This window comes from Hemicordylus capensis, chromosome 6, assembly GCF_027244095.1.
Source record: "Hemicordylus capensis ecotype Gifberg chromosome 6, rHemCap1.1.pri, whole genome shotgun sequence".
NCBI classification, from domain to species: domain Eukaryota; kingdom Metazoa; phylum Chordata; class Lepidosauria; order Squamata; family Cordylidae; genus Hemicordylus; species Hemicordylus capensis.
The window spans coordinates 8,676,027-8,689,161 of NC_069662.1; the positions used below are offsets into that span (position 1 = coordinate 8,676,027).

At 43.2% G+C, this 13,135-nt stretch overlaps 1 protein-coding gene and 1 pseudogene across 1 annotated transcript; one reads left to right on the forward strand and one right to left on the reverse strand.

The window, feature by feature from the left end:
• Positions 1–3,683: 3,683 nt before the first annotated feature.
• On the reverse strand, positions 3,684–4,625 carry LOC128329695 (olfactory receptor 4E2-like). The gene has a single exon (XM_053261272.1). It carries the CDS (start codon positions 4,623–4,625, stop codon positions 3,684–3,686), a length of 942 nt encoding a protein of 313 aa, XP_053117247.1.
• A 7,384-nt stretch (positions 4,626–12,009) lies between these two features.
• On the forward strand, positions 12,010–12,936 carry LOC128329696 (olfactory receptor 10G6-like; annotated as a pseudogene).
• Positions 12,937–13,135: the final 199 nt, after the last annotated feature.

Here is a 13,135-nt window from a genome sequence, read left to right on the forward strand (position 1 = left end):
AGTCCACCTACTGGAGAGGACCAGAAGCTCCATGAGCTTTGGGTCTCCATTGGACTGTGCCCTAATGAGTTAGGGTCATCCAACTGTAGGAGGCCCCTAGTATCTCTGGTTAATAGCAGAACAAACTCCATACCTTCCCATCTCCACTCAACCCTTCCAGACTCCCAAAGAGTCCAGGCCACTCCATGTATCCGGGCGGTCTTGGGTGAGCAGAGTAGGGAGACACCAGGGATAGATCATAGTCCACATTCAAATGGCCCAGGCTGGGACCGGCATTGTGGAATATATAAATTGTCCACCATGGGGCATCCCAGGGCAAGGCACCCACAGATTAGAGTGATCCCTGGCAAGCAAGCTGGCTGTGTAGGGCAAAACCCCCAACCGCATGGGTATGTGTTGCAGGGAGACCCGACTACCAAAGTGAGTGCTTGGACACCTGCTTCGCGGCAAACTGGGGAAGGTGTTGCTGGGGTACCTTTCCTTGGGGCTTGCAGGGATCTAGAAACCAGGCTGGGCAACAACAGCCCTCTGGCCTGCATGCATGTCTCGATGGCCTGTCAATCTCATAAGAGAGCAGTTCCTGGGAGAAGGGCCTTAAACTGGGCTCTGGGGTCATGTGTTCACTGGAGCTATGTTCAGCCCAGCAGACACAGAGACAGGATCCTAGAGTGTGCATCTCCTGGGGAAATTCTCCAATGCATCGCTCATGTCGCATGGTGCATTGTTGGATATCTGGAGGCTGGGACATGTTGTCCTGGCTTCTGGAGTTCCACATTGTGGAACACAGTGCAGATCATCTGGAAGAGTGGTCCACACTCCCAGCAATACACCAGCACTTGTCTGGGGGGGAAGGTGAGTTCAGTCAGCCTCCCCCATTCATCCACCCGGTCGTGTGAACAACCTTGTAGTCTCCCATTCAAATGCCAACCAGGGTGTATCCTGCTTAGCAAAAATGACAATTGTGATAGAGGAGATGCTACCACAAGACCAGCTCTCCTCCCATAAACACCCATGCTACTCCCATGAGTAGCAGCTGTTGTATCCTCCCCACTTGTTGGACCCCGCCCCAGTTTCTCCTACTCAGGATACCCCCTGGTTGATTTTTCAGTAACATTGTCACCCTTCTTATGCTTGTGACCTTAAAAAAACTTTCTTCATGCATTTATTTATTTCTAATTATATCCCACCTTTCTTATATAATTCAAGGCAGAATACAGTGTTGAAATACAATAAACATCAAAACTCAACAAGAAGTTCTGGAAAGTTCTACTTTCCTTTCACTATAAACTTAATTGAAAATTACCATCTTCACAATTAGCCCCCTTCTGCCTAAAATGTTCACATGTCTGCCATCTTGAATCAGGGTGGATGACATCATCACACACACACACACACACACACACACACACACACACACACACACACCTGGGTGATCTCATAAGCTGCTTTCATTAAGGAAAGTAGGCTAAAAAAAAACCACCCCAAGAATGATAACAAAAAGGGTGACTTTGTATGATCAGTGCGAAGTCCAGTTCTCAGGGAGGAGTGTTGTACTACTTTATTTCAATAGGGCTACTGAGGAGTAATTTAGTTTGGCTTACAGCATATGGTTTGTATTCAATGTTTCTGGTGTTAACAGTCAATAGACGCTGAAAGACATATAGACAAAGACAGTTGATTTGGGCCAATCTGGATTGTGGGATATACTTGTAAAAGGGAATCCAACTTGGTAAAGGAGCGTGGAGCACGCTTGCTTAGATGGAAGGGTGAGAGGTGGTGAGTTGCCAGGGTAAGCAGGTTCCCCACTGCTCTCAATGCCACCTCCTCAGGAATGCCCCTTACCATCCATCCAAAACTGGTTCGCTCAAACCAGGCCCAGTTTGGTCCGATCACAGACCGAACTGCCCCCCAGTTCGGTCTGCAATCAAACCTTCGAAGTGGCCCTGGTTCAAGGCGAACCAGTTTGGGATGAACCATTCATGTACACCTCTACATCTAGACATAGACATTTGGTTTGGTGAGCGAGTTATAGAAGGGGCTTGTTTTCACAAGCAAACCAGGGTAGGATATTCATCCAGCCAGGCTCTAAGCCCCATGCACACTCCAGAAAAATGGCCGTGTGTCAGAAAAAATCAAGATAGAAGGAGAGGGAAGTGGTTGTCTGCTAGCCTCGGTCTCAGGAAGACACAGAGAGGGATGTGCTTTTCCTCCACCATTGATACAGTGGTGGGTATATGATGTGGGTTGGCTGCCACCTCTTACCCAGGTCACAGCTAGCAGACTGTCACTTCCCCCTCCTCCTACTTGATTTCCTCCAACTGGTGCTTGGGATTACACATGGGGCTTGAAGCCCACCTGAACACTGTTTCTGTCTAGTTGTTGGTCACGAGAACCAGCTCAAAGTACCTGTTGGTTGTGAGATTTTCCATTCGTTTCTGTGATCTACTGTTTGGAATTATGGCAACCCCACCTAATGGGGAGGCTGGTATGACCCCATTTCTCTCTCTCTCTCTCTCTCTCTCTCTCTCTCTCTCTCTCTCTCTCTCTCTCTCTCTCTCTCTCTATATATATATATATATATATATATATATGTATTCTTAATAGCCAAGCATCAAGATTTGTATCCATTTATTTGGCCTGAAAAGGTTGTATAGGGAGATACCTTATTAGAACCTCTGAGCACATTTTGGAATACTTCATTCATTCATTCATTCATTTTATTACTATAAAATAATTATATAATTATAAAATATATTAAGGACAGCCCACACAGCCAATCACAGAGAGGGAGAAGGAGGGACCTCTTTCCTCAGCTCCAGTCAAGCCAAATGCAACCTCCAGTGCTGCATTTGGATGGACTGGAGGCTCCATGGAACCCTGGTTTTGAGCACCAAAACTACACTACAAACTGAGGGTTCAAACTGGTGTTTCTGGAGTGAAACCTCAGGTCGCGGAAGAGACCAAACTGGAATTGCACACATTAGGATGTAACAGTAGGAAAACCTCTGGCCCCTGCAACTCCAGTTCACCGTTACATGCAAATGTGGCCCCTGATTCGGATGAATATTAGAATGGCAGCAAAGAAGTGTAGTGTCAAGGAAATGCAAGAAGCTTCTAGCCTCAGTTCATGCATCTTCCACACTGAGGTGTTGTGACTGGAGAACAGCCCATGGGTGAGCAAGACTGCCAAGCCCAGGCCCTGCCTACCAGTCTTTTCCACTTCTTCTTTTCAGATGGCTCTCTGGGAAATACAGTTTCTCCAAATTTAGCTGGAGGAGAGAGGGACCTGCAATGCCCCTCAAAAGAATATCCTGGGTGTCTTGATTATTGAACCAGTGACCACTTGCTGTAATTCAGGGGTTTGGTTTGAGTTCAGGATCAAGGTAACTAAGAGATTTCAGGTGCAAGTTCATTTCTGGTTCAAAGAAAATCTGGACCAGATAGACCAGTGGTCCAACCCAGTAGAGCTTGCCATATTTTCTTATAGGTTTGGAGTAACAACCCAAATTCACAACCTAACAACCCAAATTCACTATGGTTTTTCCACCCCACTATTCTAAATGTAAAGTTTCTCAGAGACATAGCAATCCAACCACCAAACAGATTCATCACAGAGCAACTCATCATCACAGCTCGTGATGAGCTACATGGACCTATGGTCTGGCTCAGAATATGGCAGCTTCCTATGTTGTCTTTCTGGAGAAGATCTTGTTGAATAGCACCTTCTTCATGGCTTTCTTGATTTCTTCATTTCTCAATGTGTAAATAACTGGATTTAGGGCAGGCGTCACAGATGTATAAAAGACAGAGACCACTTTCAGGACTGGATGACTGGTTGCTGGCTGCATATAGATGAGGATGCAAGGGCCATAAAGAAGGATGACCACAGTGAGGTGAGAGATACAGGTGGAAAAGGCTTTCCTCTTTCCTTCCTGGGAGTGCATCTTGAGAATTGTGGTGACAATGTGGATGTAGGAGCCCAGGATCAAAGCAAAACTACTCAAGGCCACAACGCCAATGTTCACCATGACAAAAGTCTCATTCAGAGAGGTTTCTGCACAGGCCACCTTTAGCAAGGGTGGAACATCACAGAAATAGTGGTCAAGTTTATAAGGACCACAGTAAGGGAGGTGGAATGTTAATACAGTCTGAAGAGTGGAATGGAATGACCCTACCAGACATGTTCCAGCCACCAGCCTGACACAAGCCAACCTGCTCATTATCCCAGAGTAATGGAGGGGTTTGCATATGGCCACATAGCGATCATATGCCATGACAGTGAGCAGGAAACATTCAGTGCCTCCAAAGAGGTGGAAGGTATAGAGCTGGACAATACAGCCCTCAAAGGAAATGGCTCGGTTACCAGTAAGGAAGCCAGTAAGCATTTTGGGCACCGTGACACTGGAATAGAACATGTCCAGGAAGGAGAGCTCACAAAGGAAATAATACATGGGAGAATGGAGCTGAGGGCTTGAAAGTACAGTGAGGATAATGAGGATGTTGCCAGAAAGAGTCAGCATGTAGATGGTGAGGAAGAGCATGAACAGAAGGAATTGGAGCTCCAAGACCTCCGAAAACCCAAGGAGGGTGAAATGAATCTCAGTCGTGAGGTTGAGTGACTTCATCTGGTGTTGTCTGTTTTGTCTGTTTTCCAACTGTTATGAGATCATGATCTTCTGTCTAAGCAAGAAAAGAAAGGTTTTGTGGGGAACAATTTGAGACAATAAGAGCAAGACATTGGGGGAAAAATTTGGAGCAATTTCTGTTTTTGGAATTCTCTTGTCTACGCATTTGTGTTTAGGATTTTGTTTTCTTTCTTTTTTAAAAAAAATCTCATTTTATTTTTGTTATTTGCCATCTCATAAGAACAGCCCTGCTGGATTAGGCCCAAGGTTTTTATAGTCCAGCATCCTGTTTCCCACAGTGGCCCACCAGTGGCATGCCATCTCTCCTGCTGCTGCTCCCCTGCAACTGGTATTTAGAGCCATCTTGCCTCTGAGGCTGGAGGTAACCTATAGCCACCAGAATAGTAGCCATTGATAGACCTGTCCTCCATGAATTTGTCTAAGTCCCCTTTAAAGCCATTCAAGCTAATCACCATCATCACATCCCATGGCAGAGAATTCCATAGATAATTGTGTGCTGTTGTTCAGCAGCGGCAAAAGCTGAAAGCATAGTCTTCTCATGGTGTGCCATTTACAGTACTTTTACCCACATGCCTTAGTCTACACTGCATTCCAAGGGAATTAAGGTTAAAGAAATGGCTGCCACCCGGAGATGCTTTCCTATTGGGACTCCTGGTGCTGCTGACATAGGCAACAATAAGGAACCTGTTTAACGTATTTTTAAAAATCGAAAAGGGGGAAATGAATGGGGGGAGGGGAAATGAATGGGGGGATTCCACAAATGAATCAGGACTGTACAAATTATTATGAAAAGACGTTGGGATGGGCCTGAAATGGAACCAATGGAGACTTGAACACAAAGAGTGCTGCGGACATTTAAAAAACAAAATAAACCAATGCTGGTCCCTACTTGTGGGCAGACAAAGTAGTATAAGAAAATACACAAAGATTGCACTAGAATAAAAAGCATGAACATCACAAGCAGAGGGACCGAACGGAACAGAAAGGCTTAGCAGGGGAGCAAGAGATGCTGAGGCAGGTGAAGATGGAGAGAGAGGAGAATGCTTGCATAAATATTCTATGAACAGCAAACATATTTTCAAGTGAGAACTGACTAATTATCCATATTTGCACTGGAAACACCCAGCATAACCTTCTGACCCACACCATCTGGGGGTGGTCCTTTCATGAGGCAGTCACCTCCAATGGCAGAATATTGGGGCATTCGCCAGGTGGCAATATTTCCCCACCCTGTTGCCATCAGAACAGATCTTTGGGACTGATCTGGCTCTTGCAAACTTTGCAAGGAGTGCCTCTCTTCATTCTCCTTGCAAAGCTTGCAAGAAGCACAAGGAGAGAAGAGGCGGTGCTGGCCATCATTCCTCCTCCCTGCCCACCATGCCGTTTTCAAAGCTTGCAAGGGTTGATTTTGAACAGCGGCTGGCCCCCATCAGGAGCTTCTGGCAAGGTGGCATGTTGACACCTTGTCTTAGGCATCGCAATACTGTGGGCCACACTTGACACCATCCCACACCATCTCAACAGGGCTGGATTAAGCTAGTGCGGGGCCTGTAGCATATGTTCTAAAGGGGCCCTAAATTTTTAAAAAATGCACATAAATATTAAAACATACATTATTTACTTGCATAGTAAAGTAATTCAATTCTTTCATTTGCTATATTTTGGAGAATGGGAGACCAAGCCACAAACTCACACTTACTACAACGACAGTGAACATTTATATACCATTTTTCAATCAAAATCCTCAAAGTGGTTTACATAGAAAAATAAAGAGTGGATAGATGATTCTCTGTCTCCCAAGGGCTCACGTTCTAAAAAGAAAAATGTGGTAGGCACCAGCAACAGCCACTGGACAAATGCTGTGCTGGGCCTTCTCTTAAAAGGCACATTTAGCAGGAAAGGGATATTTTATCTAACATGGACCAAATAAAACAGGTAAAGTTTTAACTTTAATTCCTTGTTGGAAGCCGAGCATGCGGGGCTTCCGCATGCTCGGCTTCCAACAGGGAATTAAAGTTAAAACTTTACCTGTTTTATTTGGTCCATGTTAGATAAAATATCTAACCCCGTCTAAAACGCAGGGCCCGTAGCAAATGCTACATTAGCTACTACGTTAATCAGCCATAGCATCTCAACATCTAAATCTAAATCTAGATTTGAATGAATTCTCCAGCATTGCATAGAATGGATCCAACAGATGTTTAAATCTCCAACATTTCAACTTTCTGTGGATTAAGCTGAAAGGCTGACATCTTGATTATAGAAGCAGTCCTACTGAAATTTAGCAGTCCTAAGTTTAGACTACTCACCTAGTGGTACTATTGAGAAATTAAGTTTAGATGTTAACCAATGTATACAAATGTGTTTCATCTCCTTAAAAACAAACAAACAGTTCTTTTTGGCTTACAATACCCAGTTTTCTCTCTGCAGGAATGATCTACGTTTAGGAACAGTGCATATAGAAATCGATCTGAGGATACACTTGGAAGAAACATGCTCAGAAAGTCTCCTCTAAATGTTCAGGGTATATAACCAATGGCTCTTTTCCCTTCATGAAGTATTGATATAAGCTCTTATGGTATGGCTGGAAATCTTGGGGCTCCACGTAATATGGATATTTTATATGCATTCAGTGACTCAAGGGAAGTCAAGTTCCCCAAAGAGTCTGGAAACAGAGGCATTGCCAGACAATTACTGTGTTGCACCAATTGCTGATATAACTAGCAGAAACATACTAGGCAAAATGATAATGTAAAAATATTAAAACATCATCATCATCATTTCTTTTTTACACAGTCAGACAGGTGTTATTGACTGGTTTGTTTTATCCAGACATCAAGTCCTTCCCAAGGACCTGGGATGGCTGGATTTTATTATCAATATTGTTGTTATTATTATAGATATCATCACAAAATATAGGCTGTTCCCAGTAAAGTTGCTTTTTATAATTGGCTGATGGTGATTTCTGTGGCCACTATGGTGTTGAGGTGCTCTTCAAGGTCTTTTGGAATTGCACCTAGGGCACCAATTACCACTGGGATTATTTCGGTCTTCTGCCACGGCCTTTCAATTTCAAATTGTGGATCTTTGTATTTGGTGATTTTTTCTATTTCTTTTTCTTCTATTCTGCTATCCCCTGGTATTGCTATGTCGATTATTTTAACTTGTTTTTCTTTTTTCTTGACTACAGTTATATCTGGTGTATTGTGTGGCAGATGTTTGTCTGTTTGTAGTCGAAAGTCCCATAATATTTTTGCATCTTCATTTTCTACAACTTTTTCAATTTTATGGTCCCACCAATTTTTGGCTACAGGTAGCTTGTATTTTTTGCAGATCTTCCAGTGTATCATCCCTGCTACTTTGTCATGTCTTTGTGCGATCTTTTTACAACCGCTGATTAGGTGGTCCACGGTTTCATCTGCTTCTTTACAAAGGCGGCACTTGCTGTTTGTTTTGGATTTTTCGACTTTTGCTCTTATTGCATTTGTTCTTAGTGCCTGTTCTTGTGCAGCCAGTATTAAACCCTCTGTTTCTTTCTTCAAGTTGCCATTCTTAAGTCACTGCCAGGTCTTGATGATGTTTGATTTTCCAGTTATATTGTGCAAATATTGACCATGCAGTGGCTTATTTTTCCATTTTTCTGCTTGATTCTTTACTTGTTCTTTCTTGTAGGCCTGCTTTGTTTCATTGGTGTTTCATTGGCTATTAAGTTTCTCATTATTGACCATTTGAAGTGCATCTTCTTCACTGTCCTTGATATATTCTTCAAGGCCTCTTTTCTCCTCCTCTGCTGTTTGATGGACTTGCAGCATTCCTCCTCCACCTGAGCTGTGAAGGTATAGCCTATCTACATCACTGTGGGGTTGCAGAGCATGATTGATGGTCATGATTTTCCTGGTCTTACGATCTAGCGTCTCTAGCTCTGCCTGGGTCCAGTCTATTATTCCTGCAGTATATCTACTAATAGATATAGCCCAGATGTTTATGGCTTGTGTGGTGGTGGTATTATTATTATTATTATTATTATTATTATTATTATTATTATTATTAACATTAACATTTCTACACCACCCAGTCCAACAGCTCTGGGCAGTTTACAAACTAAAACTAAATATAATCATTCAAAAATCAAATGTAAAACCATAAAAAACCTGAGCCATTTTGGAAGGGTGGTATACAAATAAATCAAATCAATCAATAAATAATAAAATCTGAACAATTAAAACAGTTTAAAACAATTAAAACAATTTAAAACCCTGGAACACTAGACCAAACAAATAAGTCTTAATGGCTCACTTAAAAGCCAATAATGTATTTAAGCCACAAATGCATGTAGGGAGTGCATTCCATAACCTAGGAGTGGCTACAGTCCCAGGACCAGTGGCCTAGCCACCACTGAGCTAGGGGGCAATGTCCCTGGGCCACAGGGGTGCAGGGGTTACCACGACACTCCTCACTCCCCAGTCCAGCTGCTGGAGCAGCTGCAACAACTGCTATTGGTGGGCACTGCATGTGCCAACCCAACACCTCCCTCCCCAGTGCCATCATTGTCAGTGGGTGCCACACCAACCCCCTCCCGCTATTTCCGAATGCCATGGCTGCCTTGATCCTGCACACATGCAACCCATCCAGCCAGTGAGAGCTTCCCAGCTGTGTCAACTAAGAAAGTACTCACTGGCTGGAGAGCCCACACATCTGTGCCCAGTGGCAGCAATACCCCCTAGGTTGGTATGCTGGCATGGGCTGGTAGACGGTAGTGAATGCAGTGACAGAAGGAGGGAGGCAGGAATGGTGCCCACCCCAACATTCTATCCCAGGGCCAACAAGAGCCTTCCTGGGCCCTTAACCAAGGCATATCCTCAGTTCCAGGGGGAAATGTCAAAAAGCTGCCTCTGTTTGAGTTTCAGGTTTTAGAAAAGATACCCAAACTATAGTACAAGGAATGGCACCAGGAGGAGGACAGAGAGCCCTCTAGGGCCCACAAACATGGCAGCAGCTCCATTCTTCTTGCTATGGCCATCTTGCCGTGATGGTACCACCATGGGTGATGATTGTTTTTCTTGCTGTGATAACTATCTCATTTATATTCCAATACAACTCAAGCTCACAACTTGCCAGATTCAGGAAAATGTTCAACATTGTAGTGATGTGCCAGAAAGCAATCAGCTGTACACAGAACATTCCACAAACCTAGACCTTGGGCCCACAAGGAAACCATGGCAACGCATTGTTTCAACCCCATTTCAAAATAGTTGTAAATCTTCATATGTGCATTAGATTTCTTTTCCTCTCTTAGTGCTAGAACATGTGTTTGTTTGTTTGTTTGTTTGTTTGTTTGTTTGTTTGTTTGTTTGCAAATATGGATTCCCAGGTACAATTCTTAGCAACAAAAATAATTGTCTTCCTTCCAAATAAACCACATTTGTAAGCACCAGCATTTGAAGCAAGAGTAGGGAATAAACATCTTAATTCTCAACAGTGCGCAAGGCATGACATTGTGAGGATGAGCAACGAGGAGTTTGGGGACTCACAGAAGATGCAACTATAGAAAGACCTGAGGGGGATGTTAATATGTTCCTCTTGGTGCAGAACATTCAACCAACAGGTTCTCCATAAAAGCAGAGAAACATCTACACTGAATTAAAGAAGAGCTCCATCCTAGAACATTCCTTCTGTCTGTGCTCTCTCTAAGCAAAATATCTTCCCTAATTAGCTCTCATTTATCATTGCCAGTGGGCTCATCATTGTTTTCCAGCTAAAACATCTGAGACATGTAGATTTGGGACATTAAAGCAACTACAGCAAAAGACGGGAAAATGACTGGAAGGACACTTGGTCAAGTATGCTCTAATCCACAAATACTGTACATATACTGCAATACAGGTAATAATCTTTAAGATTCTTCAAGATTTGCTGACACACATTAAAACAGTTATGACTCTGGGAGCATATCTTGGCTGCAGAATTTTCATAAAAATCAACTCCTAGATGCTATCACTGGGTGAAGGACCATTTGGGACAGATGAAGTTATGTATGTCTGGGATGTCAGATTTGTTTCCAGTAAAATATCTGCTAAATCTACCGATTAGAAAGAAGCTCAGATGAGACCTCAACAAGTAACAAGTAACCTTCTGTGAGCTTTTGTGAGTTACATTTTGTATAACCAACGTTTTAATGAACAGAAAAACCATGGGCTATTCAGATGTAGGTATATCACAAAGGTCATTTTATCAGAAGCTTCCGCTATCTGTAGCTATAGCTGAGATTTGTATCCTTGACCAGGTGGATTATATAGCTGGAATGCAGACTTCCAAATGTATTCACAGAACCTGAAGTAGTCTTTGAAGCAGCAGATCATGCTAAGAAGATGGGCTGACATACTTGCTTTCATGTTCTCCTGTGTGGTTTATTAGTCTTCCAAATTCTATATCCAATGCTTGGAAATAATTGAAGATTTGTAAGCTTATAGAAAAAGTGTGCAAATCAGGACTTCTGGGGCATTTTCAAGTTGTTTGGACAAAGGAGTTAACTAAGAGAAATATCAAAGGAGGAAGGGAGAGAAATATCTTTGAGATTTGGACTCTGTTTCCAAATATAATAGCAAGAGTGTTTGCAGTCAAAACATAGGGAGGAGACAGGAGGTCAATAGCTTGTTGTTTCCTTGTGTGTTGCCTCTACTATTTGGAAATGATGAAGGTTTGCACCTGAAATTCCTTTTAGATCACTTTCCTGACCATGAGCAAACTGTGATGTGTCTAACTGATTATTTAGGAAATCCATTGCTATCACTACATCTGGAACTGGTTCCTTTAAGTCAGTGTTCTTCAAACGTGATCTTACATGATCTCCTGGAATAATCAAACCTAATATAAATAATTGGTCCTGCAGGCAAATGTACAAAAATCCTTGCAGCCAGTTGTCTGCATACAACATGTATTGATCTGTGAACTGGGATAGTAGCTACACAGTGGAATTATCAGAGAACTAACAGAGATTTTTCAGACCTGCTCCTAAAGCCACAAAGAGGTTGGCGTAAGGACAAAACGGCAGCTTTCTTTGGATTCCCCAATCCCAGTTCACATCAGGATTATGGGGCAGTGAACATGCAATATCCCTTACTATTGTGGATCAGTGAGTGCCCCCAGGAGGGTGCATTCAATCATCTAGCAAGGTTTTAGCTGCTTCGGGAAAAGGCACCAGTGCCTCAGGACCTTATCCCTCTCTGCAAATCGAAGTGCCTCCTACCCACTTTGAAGGGCCCAGGCACATGTTTGCATATCTCTATGTTAAGCATCTTACCTCACCCTCATCTATAAGAAAAAGAATAGCCCATTTGATCTTGCTGAGATAAGTATTGTTCAAATGGAGTGTTTAAATGAAACAGCCCTAACTGAGTTTGTGCTCTCTGGGCTCCCGTACCCACAAGAGATGAAGGTCCCTTTGTTCCTCTTCTTCTTGCTCATGTTTATATTGATTATCTCTGGAAATTCCTTGATTCTCTGGGTAGTCGCATCTGACCTCAAGCTGCACAAGCCTATGTACTAGTTCCTCTGCCATTTGTCCATCCTGGACATGGCTTTCTCTGCGGTGGTTGTCCCCAAAATGATGGCAGGGTTTTTTCCTGGTGGGAAAGTCATGTCTTTTACAGATTGTGTGTCTCAGATATTTTTCTTGAACTTCTTTGGATGTTCAGAAAGTTTTATTTACACCCTGATGGCTTATGACCGCTTCCTAGCTATTTGCAAGCCCCTCCAGTACACCAACATCATGAATTTGAGGGCCTGCCTCATCCTCTCCTTGGGGACCATGATTGGGGGCTGCCTGAACTCAATGTTAGAGACAATCCTCACCTTTCACTTGCCCTTTGGCCGGAGAAACTATGTTGACTACATCTTCTGCGACATCCCTGCTGTGCTGAAGCTGGTTTGTGCTGACACCACATTTAATGAGCTTATGATCTTGGTTGACGTAGGCCTTGTGGCCATGACCTGCTTACTCCTTATCCTGACCTCCTACATCTATATCATCTCAGCTATTCTGAGGATCAGCACCACAGAAGGGCGACACCGGGCTTTCTCTACTTGCACAGCCCACATTACAGTGGTGCTCGTATATTATGTCCCAGTGAGTTTCCACTATCTGAGACCAACGGCCCAGAACTCAATAGATAGTGTGGTGAGCATCTTCTACACCACAGTCACCCCATTTTTGAACCCTGTCATATATACACTTAGGAACAAAGAGATGAAGACTGCTCTGGGGAAACTATGGAACAGCAACACTGAGTAAGCAAGAGGAGATTCACATGGGCATGTTCTGAGCATGTTGACATTCAAATAAACTCAAGTTGACTCCATTATGTGGTGAGTTGATTGTGTGAATAGGATAATTTATGCTTCAATCTATCTAACCAGAGTTGTGTCAGTTCACCTGGTTGCCAGTTTGCTTCCAGCCATGCAGACCCGACAGAAGCTCTTCTCATGGATCG